At 38.5% G+C, this 16,934-nt stretch overlaps 3 protein-coding genes across 6 annotated transcripts in view; 2 read left to right on the plus strand and 1 right to left on the minus strand.

Moving 5' to 3' along the window:
- The first annotated feature begins 559 nt into the window (after positions 1 to 559).
- LOC133450559 (trypsin-like) lies at positions 560 to 2,343 on the plus strand. The gene is made up of 5 exons (XM_061729272.1): positions 560 to 703; positions 951 to 1,113; positions 1,412 to 1,698; positions 1,785 to 1,924; positions 2,016 to 2,343. Exons 1-5 carry the CDS (start codon positions 637 to 639, stop codon positions 2,160 to 2,162), a joined length of 804 nt encoding a protein of 267 aa, XP_061585256.1. The 5' UTR covers positions 560 to 636; the 3' UTR covers positions 2,163 to 2,343.
- Positions 2,344 to 3,452: 1,109 nt separating this feature from the next.
- On the minus strand, positions 3,453 to 14,970 carry naa35 (N-alpha-acetyltransferase 35, NatC auxiliary subunit). Its single transcript, XM_061729271.1, has 23 exons — positions 14,758 to 14,970; positions 12,165 to 12,300; positions 12,026 to 12,059; positions 11,785 to 11,899; positions 11,508 to 11,582; positions 11,122 to 11,289; positions 10,027 to 10,093; positions 9,858 to 9,901; positions 9,718 to 9,768; positions 9,167 to 9,250; positions 8,841 to 8,955; positions 8,436 to 8,614; positions 8,166 to 8,225; positions 7,659 to 7,765; positions 6,927 to 6,993; positions 6,590 to 6,688; positions 6,266 to 6,444; positions 6,036 to 6,172; positions 5,790 to 5,857; positions 5,566 to 5,706; positions 5,339 to 5,461; positions 4,048 to 4,128; positions 3,453 to 3,644 (listed from the first exon to the last, which is right to left on the minus strand). The coding sequence occupies exons 2-23, from the start codon at positions 12,286 to 12,288 to the stop codon at positions 3,585 to 3,587; spliced, it is 2,178 nt and encodes a 725-aa protein (XP_061585255.1). The 5' UTR covers positions 12,289 to 12,300; positions 14,758 to 14,970; the 3' UTR covers positions 3,453 to 3,584.
- A 104-nt stretch (positions 14,971 to 15,074) lies between these two features.
- The window catches only part of agtpbp1 (ATP/GTP binding carboxypeptidase 1), a 30,593-nt gene continuing 28,733 nt past the window's right edge, over positions 15,075 to 16,934 (plus strand). For all 4 annotated transcript variants that reach the window (XM_061729273.1, XM_061729274.1, XM_061729275.1 and 1 more), the window contains exons 1-2: positions 15,075 to 15,169; positions 16,720 to 16,778. In XM_061729273.1, the coding sequence (XP_061585257.1) occupies positions 16,747 to 16,778 (32 nt within the window). In that variant the 5' untranslated portion in view covers positions 15,075 to 15,169; positions 16,720 to 16,746. The remainder of the gene's footprint in view (positions 15,170 to 16,719; positions 16,779 to 16,934) is intronic.

Consider the following 16,934-nt stretch of genomic DNA (forward strand, 5'->3'; position numbering starts at 1 on the left):
TATCATAAATATTATGTTGTATGTGTTTTTTGTATTTTCATACATATCCAATTTATGGGTACAATTTCCCCCACAATGGGCAAGTAACCATACATGGTAACTTCAGTGTTAGATACAATGTTACTCGCGATGGGCAAGGAACCATATATGGTAACTTCTTTGACCTTGATTTGCATCAAGAATTAAAAAAAAATACTCTGGTAGTAGCCCCCAATAACACTGTAGGGTTGAAATTGTACATTTCCAAGTATTTCAATGAGTGCCCTATAAAGGGTTAACTTTTATTGGTGAAAATTGCACGCGTGAGGGCCAGTTCATCGCTGCTTGCAGCTTTAATTGTATATAGGCTTCAGAGCTGAGAACATCAATCAGCATGCACTAAGAGAGCATAGTGAAAGAAAACGACTGATTAATATGAAAGAAGGTCTGATGCTGCTCCTGAGGTGTAAACGTGCACCACAGCCTGCTACTACACTCGTCCCTGTTGGCTCATGTACCGCCCTCAGAGTTGCTTTGACTACCATAATAAGTATGAAACATGATGGAAGGGCATTGGGAGAATATTGGCACATCCCCCATGGAGCAACCAATAAAAAGCTTTAAAAGCCAAACATAAAGAATCAGCGAGTCAGTGAGATGAGTAAATCCACGTCCAGAGGAGCCATGATGAAGTTTTGTTCTATACTCATCTTTCTCTTTGTTGGTGAGTTCTCTATTTATTTTTTTATCCAACTGTATTTCAATGTTCATCTGAAAGAAACATTTGGTATATGTAACCAATCTGACTTCACAAGCACAATCAGAAAAGGGTTAAACAAAATAGTACGCAGGATTTAAATGTAAATTGGAGCTTCTTTTTCATGTTTTGAACCCTGAAAGTCAGTCTTAAGCCTGAAATTGACAAGTCTAACATCTCATATCGTGTCTGCTTCTCCTCTTCCATGTGCCAGGTGATGCATTAGGGTCTCTTGAGAAGAGGATTGTTGGAAGTAAGTCTTGTGGCAATGCAAGGAAGTACCATATCCAACTGAAGACTGCCCAGGGTGAAAAGACCTGTGGTGGTGCTCTGCTCAACACCCGCTGGTTCATCACTGCTTCTCACTGTGCAAATCAGTAAGAAATGTTCAAGCTTTCCACATGTTGTATCCTCATTTTCACCTAAACACTGGTACACTTTGGCCTTTATTTTGTAATAATAATACATTACATGAGAATTCCATAATAAATCAAAAGAAATAAGACCTCCTCCTAAATTATGACTATATTAATAATAATAATAATAATAATAATCATCAGCATATTACTATCAAATTTTGCAGAGGGGAGCATATAGAATGCATTTTTTTTAATTTTAGCTTTGAATAGCTTTTCATTCAGCGTCTTGTTTTTTTTGTTGTTTTTTTCGTTGCAGGAAAGTCCAAGTGAAGCTTGGGGAAGGAAGTTTAAATTTTTTTCAAAAAACGAATTCAAAAATTAAATCTGCGTTCAAAGGAAGGAGTAATCCACTTAAGCAAGAAATTGAACCTAAACAGCAATTTCCCTTCAAAGATGAGGAGGGTAAAATGCATGATATCATGCTAATAAAACTGAATGTAGATGCGTCTGCTAAACATGGCATCATCAAGCTTCCTGCAGACTGTAAGAGACCAGCGACTGGTTCATCACTTCTAATTGGAGGGATGGGACCCAAGAGAGCAGGTGCGAATACAATGAACACTCAGAAGCAAGATTCAGTTTTAGAAAACAGAAGTGAACGTGTTTTTATGAGCACTTTATATCCACAGGGGGTAAACCTGAAAGTAGTGTGAGATGTGCAACAACAAAAATGATAGACTGTGGCGAGAAAGACAAACCCAGTAGTAAGTACCACAGCGATGAGACCAACACCATGTGTGCCCACGTACCCGGCGTGGAGGCCTGCTTTGTAAGTAAAACATTTTGGATCATATTTGCTGTATATCTTATTTTATTTTATCAAATATGTAAAACAATGGCCCTTGCTCTCTGTCTTCCAGGGTGACGCAGGCACAGCTGTAGAGTTCGACGGTTTACTGTATGGCATCATTGTAAATAAGCCCAAGGATAAGTGTGAAAACCCCATAGTGATGATGGATATCTGTTTCTACAAGGAATGGATTGAAAAAACTATGAGGGAGAATTAAAGGCTAAACCTCCAGCTCATAATAATGGCAAATAATACCCAAATATTACTGAAACGTACTTATAACCACTATACAAATCAGATATTTTCAAATATAACAGGAGGAAATGTAAGTTCAGTTTGTGTGCCCTTCTTGCATTTTACAACTACTTACCCCATAAATAAAAAGATATGGCTGCCAACTGATTGTGTTGTCTGTTATTTAATGTAGCACAAGACATAAAATATGTGCATATGCTATTTCACTATAATATATGGATTATATTGCTGCAATATGGATTCATGTGAAAAGCACTACATATTTTGCCCCAACAGGCTCATGTGCCTATCCTTGCTCCGACATAGTAACGGTGTATATTTTCATAATTTTGCATTCAGCTGAATGGGGCTTGGGGTTTAAAGCTTACATCAGGGGGAGGTTTATACTGACACAATAGCAGATAAGGGGAACAATGAGTGACTGTGCACCGCACATCCTTAAAATGTTCTACATGTCCACTTCTTTTCACTCATTACCCTTGTGTGTAAACATGTCCGGGTTGAATTAGATATAATTTTAAGTAATTTTTTTTTGGACATGCTTCAGAAAGTGAACAATGTCCAAACCCTTCCATCGAAGGAAATATACATTTTATCACTATGAAATTGCTACTTTTTTCTCAAATTTAACTCATCAAAATAAAGTTTTTCCATTTGAGTTATTCCCCATACAAATGAAACATTTTAAAGAATTAAATGACAGATAAAAGTGAGAGAATATCATCTGCCGAAGCTGATGAGGTGTGCAGTAGCATCAGTGGAGACTGCTGCTGTTGGTTCTGGGCCTGCAAGCATTTGTACAACTTCTGTTATTAATTCTCTAAATTATTCAGTTTCAGAAAATGTAACCAATGTCATGGGCTGTGAGATTTCTTTTTTATAAATGTTGCATGGTTTTTACTTTGCACTTACACATCAAAAGGTATAACAACAGTCTGTTTCAGAATCAATGCTGCCACGTATATGAAACCAATAGAAAAGTTTCACGTTTTAATTTTTTGCAACCACTGTCATCACAACATTCTTTTCAAGCCTTCATAAGACCGCTCTCGGGGTAGCATATGCCATGTTTTAGAACAGCTGCACGCTGGCTTGTTATCTGTGGCCACACTCTCACACAACCATACACACAAACACGCGGAAAAAAATGTCACTCGTTTAGGTCCAGTTGTGAGTCCTGTGGTCTGATTTCTTGAGTTTGAGTCTTGAGTTTCATCTCTTTCAGATGGAGAAATAAAAACAGATTCAGGTGTATCAAATACTTCTTTTACATGACATTACATTTGAGTGTATCACAAAAACACTGTTCAAACTTGAACTGGGTCAGGGCCATTGCACACATATTCAGACGAAGGAGGCTGTCATCCTGCAGGACACGGAGGAATCAAATGATCTTGACAACTGGGAAGTACTTGTGAGCTGAGAAGTCAAACTCTGGGAGCACCTGAGGATGAAGGAAAAATAAGTAAATAAATAAATGAAGGTGTCTGACTCCAACAAAGTATTCACAACACGGAAGTAATGCTTCAAAAGAGAAGACATTACAATAAAACAATCATGGTGCCAGGTGATAAAAGACCCTAACCCTGGAATGATATTTTCTTAAACTGGTGTCTTAAACAAGCAAAGGTGAAAAAAAAAGAAGCAATTCCGTCCTTTCCGCCAAACCAATTTCCAGACCGCAAACAGTCGAAGCTGCTGTAGCATTGTATCCACTGTCCCACTTGAAGTATCCAATCATTTCCACCAGATCCCGATTATTTGGAAATCATCAGCCCTGATTCCCGATCATGTGATCAGATTATGAGATTACAAATAAAAGCAATTGTATGTGTGTATTATGTTACCTTGGTTTCTTTCTTGTGACCTCCAGCCAGGAGCTTCATAACTACAATGTTGGGTTTGGCTACCTTCAGGATGCGGTTCACCTGTTATCAATAATCAAGAACTGGTTATTGACAGAAACATGGAAAACCAGTAGCTAAATACTTGGAACTATACACTGCTTCAAACTTAAGAGTAATCAGCTAATTTTCTGTATTGCAGCAAACTTTATAACTGCATTCATGAAAACAAAAGATACTTCTGAATTTGAGTCATTAATGGCACTAGAACATGAGCACCACAAGCACTCTACAGGCCACACCTCTAAGTTTGTAGAGCACTTTAAGCCTGGCATGAAGAGAAAACAAAGTTGACAGTTTCACTAAACTAAACTTTTTCTGATTTAGTTTTGTATCCTTCGTTTTTAACATACTGGTATTTAATAGTGAGTGATGTAAAGAGGAGCAGCTTTACATAACATGGAAGACTAATACATATTTTATTCATATTAAACCTGTTACAATCTCAGTGATGCATATTCCAAAGCATCTTAACGTAAAATGTTTTTATTTTGAGAACTTTTTAAGCACCAGAAAAAAAATAACAGGTTAAACATCCAACCTGACACAACCCTCAAGACACTGTTTGCACAATAAAACTGGGGTCATCCATGGAAAGGTCCAGACACACACCAAGAGCCCATTCCCACCTGCCGATCCACCTTCCATGTGGTTTAACACACCTGGACCATTAAATCAAGTCATAAGTTTCCTCATGGGCCTAGTACTACTTCACCACATTACCCCCTGCTGGATGTATAATGATCTGTAATAATAACTGTCAATAAATATTCTTCTTTGTGTTATTTTAACCATCCTGTTTACTTGGTTGTGGTACAAAGAGTATTTATATAGCTATATTGCTGAGAAAGGGAAAGTTTGTATCCTATGGGTTTTTTTTTTTTTTTTAATGTGAGGGGAGATCCTGAAACCGGGCCTTTGTCAATGGAGCGAAGTCTCAATTTATTGCCGTTATCAGATTGCTTTGCTGTTCAGATTACCTGTCTTGATGTCTATTAATAATATTCTTGAAGTGGTTCAGCACTATTATTATTTTCCAACTTGTTCTAAGTTTCCTGGATTTTGCAGTATTATTGTCTCATGTGTTTGCCTTCCAAATTATTGTGCTTTATTGTCTTTTACTAATTTGCCAAAACAGTGCAGACTCAGATAACTACTTTAGGAATCAAATTTGAAACTCAAGAATCTTGAAAAAGAATGTAAAAAATCTTTTAAAATCATGTCATCTGCTGACCTCAGGGTCTGGAGTGGGCACATTTTCTAGGATGAGCTTGGCCTGCTGAAAGTGTTTGCTAGCTGCCAGGTAGAGGTCTGCAGAGCCGGGGGGAGGGTTGTACTTCTTCAGATCCGACATCTCCTGGAACCAGCAAGAATATAAGCAAAAAGAAAAAATGAGTGTGGAGAGGCGTAAACTGGCGACAGGGATGGCGTATGGATGAATTATTCCCACATGGACAGTACCTTGAACTGGATGTAGTGCACAGGTGGGGGTGTGACCACACTGTTGAAAGGGGCAAAGCGATGCTCATAACGAACTTGTTCACTGTCCAGTTCAAACTGAGGCTTGCGTACCTTACCATCCATATCTAAAGCAACCATGGTCTAAGAGGAGAGACAGCGTCAGAAGGGCAGAAGTGCCTTAGTTTGTCAAATGTGGCAATTAGTGACAATGAATATTTACCTACCTTGTACATGCCAGCACACATATTCTGGTATGCTTGACTCATGGTAATCTCCTTACCGAGAGGGCGGACTGTAAAAATAAACTCAAACAGCATCAGTTTCTGCTCTTTGGCCAAACACCAATAAGACATCCATTTTAACATCACTCCCCGCCTTTATGGAAAGGGTAGAATATCGGAGAAGACTTATGTTTAAATATTACAGTCATTCACAGTGAAAACATTAAATGAGAACGCAACAAAATGCACCTTTTTTCTTTTTCTTGGTCTTTTTGCTGCTACGTCCTTTAAGCTGCTCCTCCAGAATTCGCTCCTCTGCCATTTGAGAGGAGTCAGCTCTGCTTAGAGTGGACATCAGCCATGCATAAAGGAACTCTGACAGGTACCTACAATAACAACAAAAAGAAAGACAGTTTTTGTTTTAACTGTGAGCTTGTGCCCTTGAGTGAGTTACCATGACTGAACATATGGACTCTTACCAATAGATGTAATAGTACTCATGCATACTATAAAGTTCCAGCTCAAAGCCACTCAACAGATACTGGATCATGATCCTCAGATTATGGTACAGGATCCACGTCCCAAGACAGGCTAGATGTTGTCGCTGAGGCTCGAGTTTCATCAGTAAGCTGTGCAGTGCTGCATCCACCTTCTCAGCCTGCAGTGCACATAAATTACAGTTTCTAAAGCATCCTGCAATACTGGCAAAAGTAGCAAAAACAATCATGCCATGTTTAACTATTGCTTTAAAATAAATAAATAAATGAGGGTGGTATATAACATAGGAAAGAGCTGAAGCCCACCTCATCCTGCAGTGTGGCAAACTCCTCAAGAATATGCCCCAGCTTGTCTCTCTGTCGAGCCCGGTTGTGTCCGTGGATCTGGATGAGGCTGCAAAAAGGCTGTGTGCACGTAAAGAAACACACATCACTTCTGCTCTTACAGTTTGACTGTGATAGTGGCTGAAATTTAGAAAGCAATTTTTACATTGTATCACATCAAACTCCAATGAACTATAAATATAACTGTACATTTTTATGCCCAAGCAATTAAAGTTAAATTTAATATAATTGAGGCATCCCATCCTGAAGTCAAAGCAATCTTGAACTGCGCTGAGTAAAACGGTAAAAGGTAACATACCCTGGAACAGTGCGTAACAAAGGAGTCAATGTAGTCCTTCGCTTGGTGATTGTTGAACAAACAACATCTGGAGAAAAAAAGAAAAATAAACAAATGCACGCACACACACACTTCATGGAGGGGCAGTATCATCTCACAGTAACTGTGTGGTGGATTTGTTTCTGACTCGATCACATCCTTCTACAGGCAGCAGACTTGTGGCAGTCCGTGAGTTTAAACCTTTCACCCAGCCAACACATATTTGACCCATTCTAAGAGCCATAGCAGAAGTATTTCAGAAGTTGGTCAAAATACCGCAGGGAGGCAGTCCAACAGCTTCTTTTTCCAACTCCATCTTTACAGCAGCTTATAGGAGTTAGTAAAGGCTAGTGATCTGGATCCCTCTACTCTTCCAAGACACAATGTCAATTGGGTAGAGGCGATGATGAAACAAAGATTGTTCTACTTTCATCTCATTCTGTGATGTCACAGTTCCCTGCAAATCTCAATGGCTCATTGAATGCAATATTCTCAGAGCTGGCAAGCCCTGAACAAAGTGATTGGATTGTGATCCGGTAGTCATTTCAGACACACAAAGAAATGTGTTTTTAATATATTTGCCCCCTTGGAAACTAAGTTAAGATGGTGAAAGAGAACATACTCAATAAACTCAGTCAAGATCAATATAATGACAATGATCAATGGCCGAATGACAATATTATTGTTGAACTAGTAAATGAATGGTAGACTTACTTGTAGGAGAGGACGGGTGGACTGACAAAATATCTGAGAGCATCTTTAATCATGTCCTGCATAAGATGGGTGCCAAACACTTTCTTATTATCAATCAGGAACGTGGTCTGTAATTAGAAAAATAAATTAATTAAAAATGTATCAAGTATAAAGCATATTAACATCATTTATTTTAAACCAATCTGTGTAGCAATATCACTCCTGACCAGGTGGGCCATATAGATGTGCTTTGTTGACCAAAGAGCCACTGATGATACTGTACTATTTTTTCTTCCCACTAAAGGTGACTCGGTCTTCTGTCAGGGGTTGACTTATTAATATTTTGTGATATGCTGCCCACATATGGTCAGAAGCGGTATTACTACATAGAGAGGATTTAAACTGTTTAAAAATACATTTATAATACTCTGTTGTAGATTAGATTTCAAAGCATAACTCTCTGCATCAGAATAGTAATGGTGACCCTTAGATATATTTGTAATATGTGAATGTATCATATGAATGTACCTGAAGAAGAGATCTGGAGAGCACGCAGGGCGACTGCTCACTAAACTCACAGAAGAAGTCCTGGTACAACAATAATATTCAAGTCAGCATCAGAGTATTTGCCATGAAAAAGAAACCTACTGGAAACAGTGCCTACATGGAGTATGGTGCAACAGAGTTTAAGAAACATTTACTTGACAAAAAAAGCAAATACAACTTTTTCCTCTAATGACATGAAACCAATGACACGGCTTTTTTAAAGTTATGAGTGAAATAATGTAAAATGCTTACCAGAATACCATGCAGGTTTGTGGTGTTGATCACATCACACACAGTCTTAATGCGTTCAATAAGCTTGCTGAAGTAGGCCACCATGTCCTCCCTCTTAATGATCTTAGCATATCGAGGAAAGGTGGGTGGCAGCAGCCTCTGGTTGACTAGGGGCTCAAAGCCCATCATGATGGGGTGATCTGCAGTATTCATGGCAAAAGGAAAAAAGAAATTAATTAAAAAAAGGTCACATTTTAAAATGAATTTCCTTATTTTTTTTAGAGTAAAGTAAAAAGGTTTACTTTCTTCTTTTCTTTTTGTTACCATGGTGAATTAAGACCCATTTGCTGTTATTGTTTGCTTGTAAACTAATCCCAAACCACCCCACGTGCTTGATTTGATGATTTAAAAGTCTGTGTGCGTTACCTCCTTTGGTGGTGTCATTTTGTGACTGGATGCCATGCTGAATACCGGAATGAATGGGTGATAACAGGTCAGCGGCCTGAGCCACAAGCTTCTGGGCCTCGCTCACTGAGCTGGTCTGACAGAGAGACAAGAATGCCAAGAAAAACACTGTAGTTTAATACACAAGCATGTATGCAGTAAATGGTAATGAAACATGCCCTATTGGTAACTAAATTACTTTTAGCTACATTCTAATACATTGTATTGTGTGTAATTATCAGGGGATTCATCTATATAGCAGCTATTAACTTTAACATGTGTGATGTGTTTTTCTTGTGTTTCTTTACCTCTTTTTTGGTAAAGGCAATCAGAGCAGTCAGTAGAAGGCGTGTGAACTTGATTCTGTTGAAAAGTGCCAGACATTGCTGGTGCTGGACAAATAAAACATAGAACAACATTACAGAGCTATAAATACACATATTTCTCAACTCATCTTTGAAGCTTCACGAGGGACAAGAAGTTTAAAAAAAATATGTTTTTTTTTGTGTGGACCACCCATAAAAGTCCATTTTGGGACAGACCCCTACTCTCTCTTATTATCATTACTATCATGAAAGAGATGGAAATCCCAGAGTCTCCATCCATCAAAGGTCATTTGAGTCCCACAATCCAACAGAGATGGTCAACAAAATACAACCGACAGAGCCTGAAAGGGAGGACTTCAGGTTTAGTTTGGGACATGGGGGAATACTAGAAATTCTTCAAAAAGAACACAGGGACACTGAACTATATGTTGTTCTAATGCCTTATTCAGGTGGACTAAACGTTATAACAACTTGTCTCTCACAATTATAATCTACACTATAAATGCAACACGTCAATGAATGATGTGACTTACTTCCAGCTCGACTTGTGGGTTACGCTGCTCTCCCTGTCGACTCCGCGTGCTCTGAGGAAAAAAGATAAGAAAGAAACAGTGTCTTTTGGAACAACCTTTACATCACCACTATTTCCCAGAAATGACAATGTTATAACTACCTTAACTTTCCTCTGTAACTCATCTTCCACATCTTTCAGCATACCTGATAGGTAGAATACAAGGGAGAGACAGAGATAAACGGGTGACTGAAACCCTTTCCCTCGGCAGAGGAATCAGTTGTTTGCAGAAAGTGTGACGTTAAAAGCTGGAGAATCACAGAAGGAGTACCTGTCACCCGCAGGTCTGTGACATTATTGGCCATCTTGAAACCGTAAGTCATAGCCTGGAAATCCTCCTACAGAAATATACGAGTTAAACCATGACTTAGACATTTGAATACATGACAATGGCCTATAATGCTTCTCTTTTCAATCAAATGTAACTTAAATATTGAGGCATTTGTATCTAAAATAATCTTTCCAGTCGCCAACATACTTTATTGATCTAAACCTGTCTGTGGTCATTTTTTTTTACATTTCAATTCACTGCAGGGTGATATTCTTAAGGTCATGGCTGAGCAGGTTCAGCCCCACCAACTGGTTGGGGGTTCCCTCAAGTGCACTACAGTGGAGTCAGTGAGGTGAAATAAAGAGCTGCTTTTTAACTTCTTCACCCACAATACATCCTGCTGGTCCAGGATGGTCAGGAGTGGTTCCAATTTTATTGCAGACTGAGCTCTCCAATAACCAACTACTGACCAAAATAAGACCCCAAATGCCGACAAGTGAGAGATTAGAGGTCAAAGATGTAGGGGGGAATAAAAAAAACTTGAAAGTAAAATGAACAATCTTGTTGCACTGACAGGGAAATGATCTGAAAATTATGTTTGTCAAGACAAGCCAACAGGAGCATATTCCATACTCTAGCGTATCTCTACATGGGTTTTACATGATATGGGCTGACAAAAGACTTGTGACAGAAGCACAACGGTGTAAGAACAAGGGGGAATACTGGTATGTTACTGTGAAGGAGCACCTTTGCATCCAAAATGTTGAGCTCCTGGCTGTACCGATGCTGTCTACTACCTGTGCTACCAGCCGAAGCAGCATGCAACATCATCAACACAGTTGTTGCAACAAACACAACACTCCAAAGCATTCATGATCAACTCATGAAGACCTCTGGACATGTTGACACCTCTCTGCTAACACTGACAGTCTGTCAAATGATTTTATCTAATTTAATTTTTTCACTTTCTTATAGAGTTCCTTAAACAATTTACAATGCAACAGTATACATTTTCTTTGGGCATTAATGAAGTATTATTCAATTTAATATGTGTGTACCCCCACAAACACACAATACAATGCAGAAAACTTTCACCTCTTCAAACACCGCTGCCTTGTTGATTTTCTCTCGTGCGATGTCGCACACCTTCAGCATGCCCAGGGCAAATGCTTTAAGAGCTGGTTCCTCGATCAGGTCGGGATTATGGACGTACAGACAGGTAAACACAGTCTGAGCCAAGGAGTGACCTTCCAGCCATGTTATCTAGATATTCACACATAAAAACACATGAAGACATGAATAATATATTTCCTGTGGTAATCAATATTAGAAGAGGTTTAATGATGCATCTTCCTAAATTCAGTGGTACATTTTCCAGGGGAAATAACTGGGTCAGTGGTGTAGACTGACTCACTTATTATCCATCTACCTCCTCCTACGCAACCAGTAATTTGCTAAAAGAAACTCCAAACCAAACTCACCAAACAGCAGAAACATGTGTCAATGATCCCGATGAGTTCAGGGAGACTAAGGTCTTTCACCTTGATGGCACCTTCCTGGAATTAACATTACAGAGTTGAACTTAGTGAGTTCATTCAAATTCAAAATAAAAAACAACAAAAACAAACAAACAAAAAAAAAAAAATGTGTTGGTTACTTTGCGGCTTTGCATAAAAAAAACAACTATTTATTTAGACAAAAAACTTTAAAATGTGAACTAATTTTTTAAGCTCTGGCTTTGTGTCTCAACTTCAGTACCTTAATGGCTTGCTCAAAATTGAGCACTTTCCTGTTGACCTGGTTTCCAATCATTCCAGCATCCATCTTCGGATCCATCATCTCTATAGCTGACATGGCCTCAAACAGGCCAAACCTGGACGCCGTTAGAAAGCTTATTTTACTGAGTTCTCAAGGACAAAACCAATTAATAAAAGACAATATAGATATGGTTACATTGACACAAGCCATCTATCATTATAAAGCACTTTGTCACACTCACAGTTTGTCATGAAGTAACTCTCCAAGATTTAATTCTAAAACAAAAGATGAGAGAAAGTATGAGCTGATGAAGAATCCAAAGGTCTATTTTATATTTGCCCTCATCAAAACTCCCGCACAGTCACAAACATAACCTTTACCTTTGCAGGCACTTTTGAACTCATGTGTAATATTAACCCAGTTGGCATTGCTCTTCATCTTTTCTGGGATGCCCAGCCCCCAGCCAGTATCATCATCATCATCAACTGTTGACTTCATCACCATGCTTACTACAAACTAAAACAAAAAGTTAACATTTTACAAGACATTGCCATAGATATTCAGAGTATTTCAATGGATCAGAGATTTATTTCTTACAGAATACAGTATAAAGGTTTATCTGGTAACATCAATGATGGCTTAGAGCAGTGTGGTTACAACTGTGAAGTAAACCTGATGGGTAATATGAACAACTACACACACAGCTTCATAACATTTACTCTATGAAGAAAATAATTATCCTATCATTTGAACCTGTGTTTCATGATTTAAACTAAGTAAAGACAGCATAAAAAAGCCCATGATACAAAAACATCTTTGCTCCATGTAAAGCTTGGGATAAAACAGTGATGTTTTAAGTAATCAAAGGTTGATTTGACCTTTCAAAAAATAAATCAAATAAAAAATCATCACGAAGATCAGTGTATATTTTTTGTTGTGTAAAGATTTACAGTCAAACATGAATTAAAGCATAATGCCACGGTCTAGAACCATGGCCTTTCATTCCTCGTCCTTGAGAGCCACTGTCTTGCATGTTTTAGACATTTCCCTATGTCAACACGCTTGATTCTAATTAATGGTTGTCACCAACTTGTCATCAAGGTCACAACAACTCTGTTGGTGGCACAGTCATTTGTGTAGGGTGTGTTGAATCAAGGAAACATCTAAAACATGTGGGACAGTGGAGGACCAGGAATAAGAACCACTGGTCTGGACAACCAGAGATCTAAGCTCTTAAATTATACAAGGTATTGTGCCTTATTATGCAAAGTTCCTGTTTTTTTATAAATGCTCTGGCTCCTCAAGTTTTCTACAAACAAGGAGCCGAGACATACCTTGTGCACCACATTGTACTCTAAAAATTAAAATGACTGAAATCCATTAAGCTTCAAAATCAAAAGAATACATGAAGAAGAAAATAGGCAAATAATTTTTTTTATATTTTAAAATTCATAATCATAATATCATTTTGGCATGACGGCTTGCAGCTTTCTCAGTACTGAGTCATGCAAAGAGCTGGACAAATCTTTAGTAAAAGTTTAGTTTCATAATATAACTAAGAATGGCAGTTTAATTCAACTGTGGAGGTCAAATTGAGGCCTGGAAGATTTACCAGTCAATGACAACTAGCTGTCGGATTGCAAGAAGCCAAAAATAAAATCCCTGTTCAACTATGAAAGACCTTCAGGAGGAGATTTACCAGACTTTGGAGTGGATGCCAACTCTTCCACTTTACACTGAAAGGTGCAACAATTATCACCATAATGCAAAGATTATGAAATCAGAAGCTGTTTTATATCATAATCACAAAACCCAGACACAAATCTAAAGAATATATAATATTTAATATTTAATATTTAAGGGCGTCGTCTTCTGTTGTTAATCAGAGGATTCATGTTAAGTGATATCTGAAAACAGTGTAGATGCATCCTTGGATGCCTTGAGGATTAATTCAGATACATCATACATTTATTAACATTGCAAAGTGTTGAAAAACGGCAACATTTCTATAACATTGGTTTATTTACCCTTAACATATGGAGTTGTTGTGACATTCATTGTATAAAGTTCGACAAATTATACCAACGGCAAATTTGTGCCGATATGAAATTGTAAAAGTGGTCTTTATATATAAATAAATAAATACATAAATAAGAGGCTATAAATATAAGTGTCTCACTTTATCTTTTTTGCGGGCCAATGAATGCCTCTATATGTTAAGGATAAGTAAATCAGTGTTATAAGAAATCCTGGTGCACATATCTGGGTGAAAAGCATCCATAACAGTGTGCCTTTTCCCATTGCTCTAGTCTCTGATCACCAGCAGACTGGAACTTGATTTGTCTCTCCATAACTCTCAGTGGTTAAGCGGCTGATATCAAGACTACAGGTGTCCTTGTTTGTGGAAAACATCTTAATTACATCATCGAATATTTCGGTATTCTACTGTTACTGTTATTTTTCAAACAGATTTCACCAAACATTTAAATGCTTTGGGGTCATGATCATTCAACATCTCTTAGGTCTTAAGAATTAGACTGATTCTTCTTGATCCAGTACTAGAAACCTAACTGAAGTGATCCCATCCCGCTGAAAGTATCTATCTACAGTAAGTAGTCATTGATAGAGGGAACAACACTTGAAATACACCAGTGTAACTACGTATTTCTAGTTTCTTTCAGTAGCTCCAAGACCAGTGTCACGAGTTACCGCATGATTTTAACCTTTACAAAACTTAGAATATAAACAATAAGTCACACATGATTGTGAGATGACCAAAGTGGTGAAACTATATTCGCTCCGTCTCAGCAACCTCAAAGATACCGTGTGCAAATAAGCTAATACCCAAGGTGAGTTTTCCTGCGAACAAATACAGATTAAAGATGTTTTAACAGATTGTTAGAATTGAATTGGTATCTAAAATACACACAGCGTTGTCTGTAAGCCACACAGCCACTGTAAAGAAGGACATACCTTAATATTTGGTATTAACTATGTAGCTAATGAAGAGCCCTCCGAAGACTGTAGAGGGACGCATACATTTTACGTCATAGATAATCGCCAACCAAGAAAATGTAGTCTTCAGGCAAAAGTGACTAAGTCCAATCTTCCAGTGAATTTTCCGAGGCTCATAAATGACAAATACACCGTTAAACTATTTAAAATGATATATATATTAAGGATTCGGCTCTACTTTGCTATAAGGCACGGTTAAAACAACCCTCATGGCAACTCTCGCGATGTTTCCCGGGAGTGTGTGTGACAGACAGTCAGTTCTCATCACAACATCATCAGCAGGGCGTTTCAAACCAGCTTAAACCGTAGCTGTCTCCCTTATCTCTGAGCCGCTCCATCCTGGTCAGGACTACACTTCTTTTTCGTGCAGGTTCGTGAAGTCTCAACATGTTTTTTGGGGGGTATTTCTTTACGCCCCTTAGTCCCTGTCCTCAGCAGGCTGAGTATTTGTGGTGGTTGTGTGCATTTAGCAGCAGTGTTAGCACCCCCCCCGGGGCTAGCCCGCTGGCTCAGACAGGCGGCCGGACTGAGTGACTGGTCCAGCAGGTGCAGCCGCAGCCAGCTCCGGCTTTGTTATGGTCGAACTTGTCATCTGTTTTAAAAATGAAACATAAAATGTTTACCTTACTAACAATAGACAGCTGACAGAGAATCCTGACGCGCTAGTGTAATGAGAGTTGCAAACCATGCTTCCTTAATGCACTCTGGATTGTGGGGTGGACAGCCTTGTGGGATTATTTCAACACCTGTCCTGTTTAAGCTTTATAACTGCTTTGAGGATAGCATGTCCTGGCCTGCAGCCACGATGGTTCCCTCCCCTGAACCTAAAAGGCATGACCTTTTGGGCTTGCTTGAGATTAGACCGGTCATCTCCTGTACCTGTTCACTGCAAGAGAAGGTATGCAGTGTATTTCAGTCTGAGTCTTCAGGGTTTGTAAGAGGCCTGGCTGGGTTTGTTTGTGTTCAAAGCTCTGTTTAAATGAAATGCATTGATGTATTTGTGTATTTGTTTAATTATGTGTAACCTGCGTTGTCATCACAATTCTATTTCAAAAGGAGAGAGAGAGGGGGAGAAAATGGTTTATGACCCTTAATCTTATCACAGCCTGTAAATGCTTCTGTATTGACTACCTGGACTTAGTATGAAAATGCTTGACGGTAAACTCCTGCTGCAGCTGTACTGATTTTTATTATTCATATATTTTTTTTTTCCTTTTCATTTTGAATAACATTTTCTACAGCTCTTTTGTCACTAGACATTTGAGACCAGCAGAAGGTTAGGCAGCCCCTTTGTTTTGTACATTATCAGTCAGGCGACACTGCCTGTCTGGCACTGCGACTATAAGCTGTCTTGCAGCTCCATTTAAGAGATTCATAATGCTGCCACGGGCCGGTCAACACTAAGGTACGAAGTATAACTATAACTGTGCGTGTACACAGCACAAGCGTGTATATATGCGTGTGTTATTATTTTTTCCTTTTAAGGCACAGGGGTGAGAAACATTTTCTTATTAAAAATGCCTTCCGTTTCAGATTTGAATAAGCAAGTGAACAAACTACAAAATCATTATTATGAAAATGATAATACTTTAATGTCACAGTCTTATGTCATAGAACTAAAGTACTTTCAAAAATTATTGTAATACTGGGACAATATCACACATTCACAAGTCTTTTCTAAACAGGTCACTAGTTTGCCAAAGGTCTGAAACATATTTATAGAGCAGTGCATTCAAAGCTGGGGACAGTTAAGCTTTATTGTCAGCTGGATTTGGCGGGGTTGGTTTGCTGCCTACCGCAGGGTCCACTTGGAACTCATTTGACAACCAGGATGAAGGTTAATCATCATTTTCAAATGTTTCAGAATGTTTTTGCTCATCTTCTCTGATCAGTTTGGCCTGTGTTTTCTTTCTCTTGCAGGCAACATGACATTTTGAAGGGGTAAAAATGAACAAACCCAAAATGGCCACAGAAAAAGGGTGAGCTGAGGGTGCACACACAAACATACACATGGATGTAGGGATATGTTTGCATGAGATTTTTCTCAGCTTTCAGTTCACATTTCAAAACAAATTTCAGAATTATCTGGCAGTAAAGCAAAATGTTATCTTAATCCTATTTTACATCATGCGTTT

The sequence above is a fragment of the Cololabis saira genome, chromosome 9, assembly GCF_033807715.1.
Source record: "Cololabis saira isolate AMF1-May2022 chromosome 9, fColSai1.1, whole genome shotgun sequence".
In the NCBI taxonomy this organism is placed as follows: domain Eukaryota; kingdom Metazoa; phylum Chordata; class Actinopteri; order Beloniformes; family Belonidae; genus Cololabis; species Cololabis saira.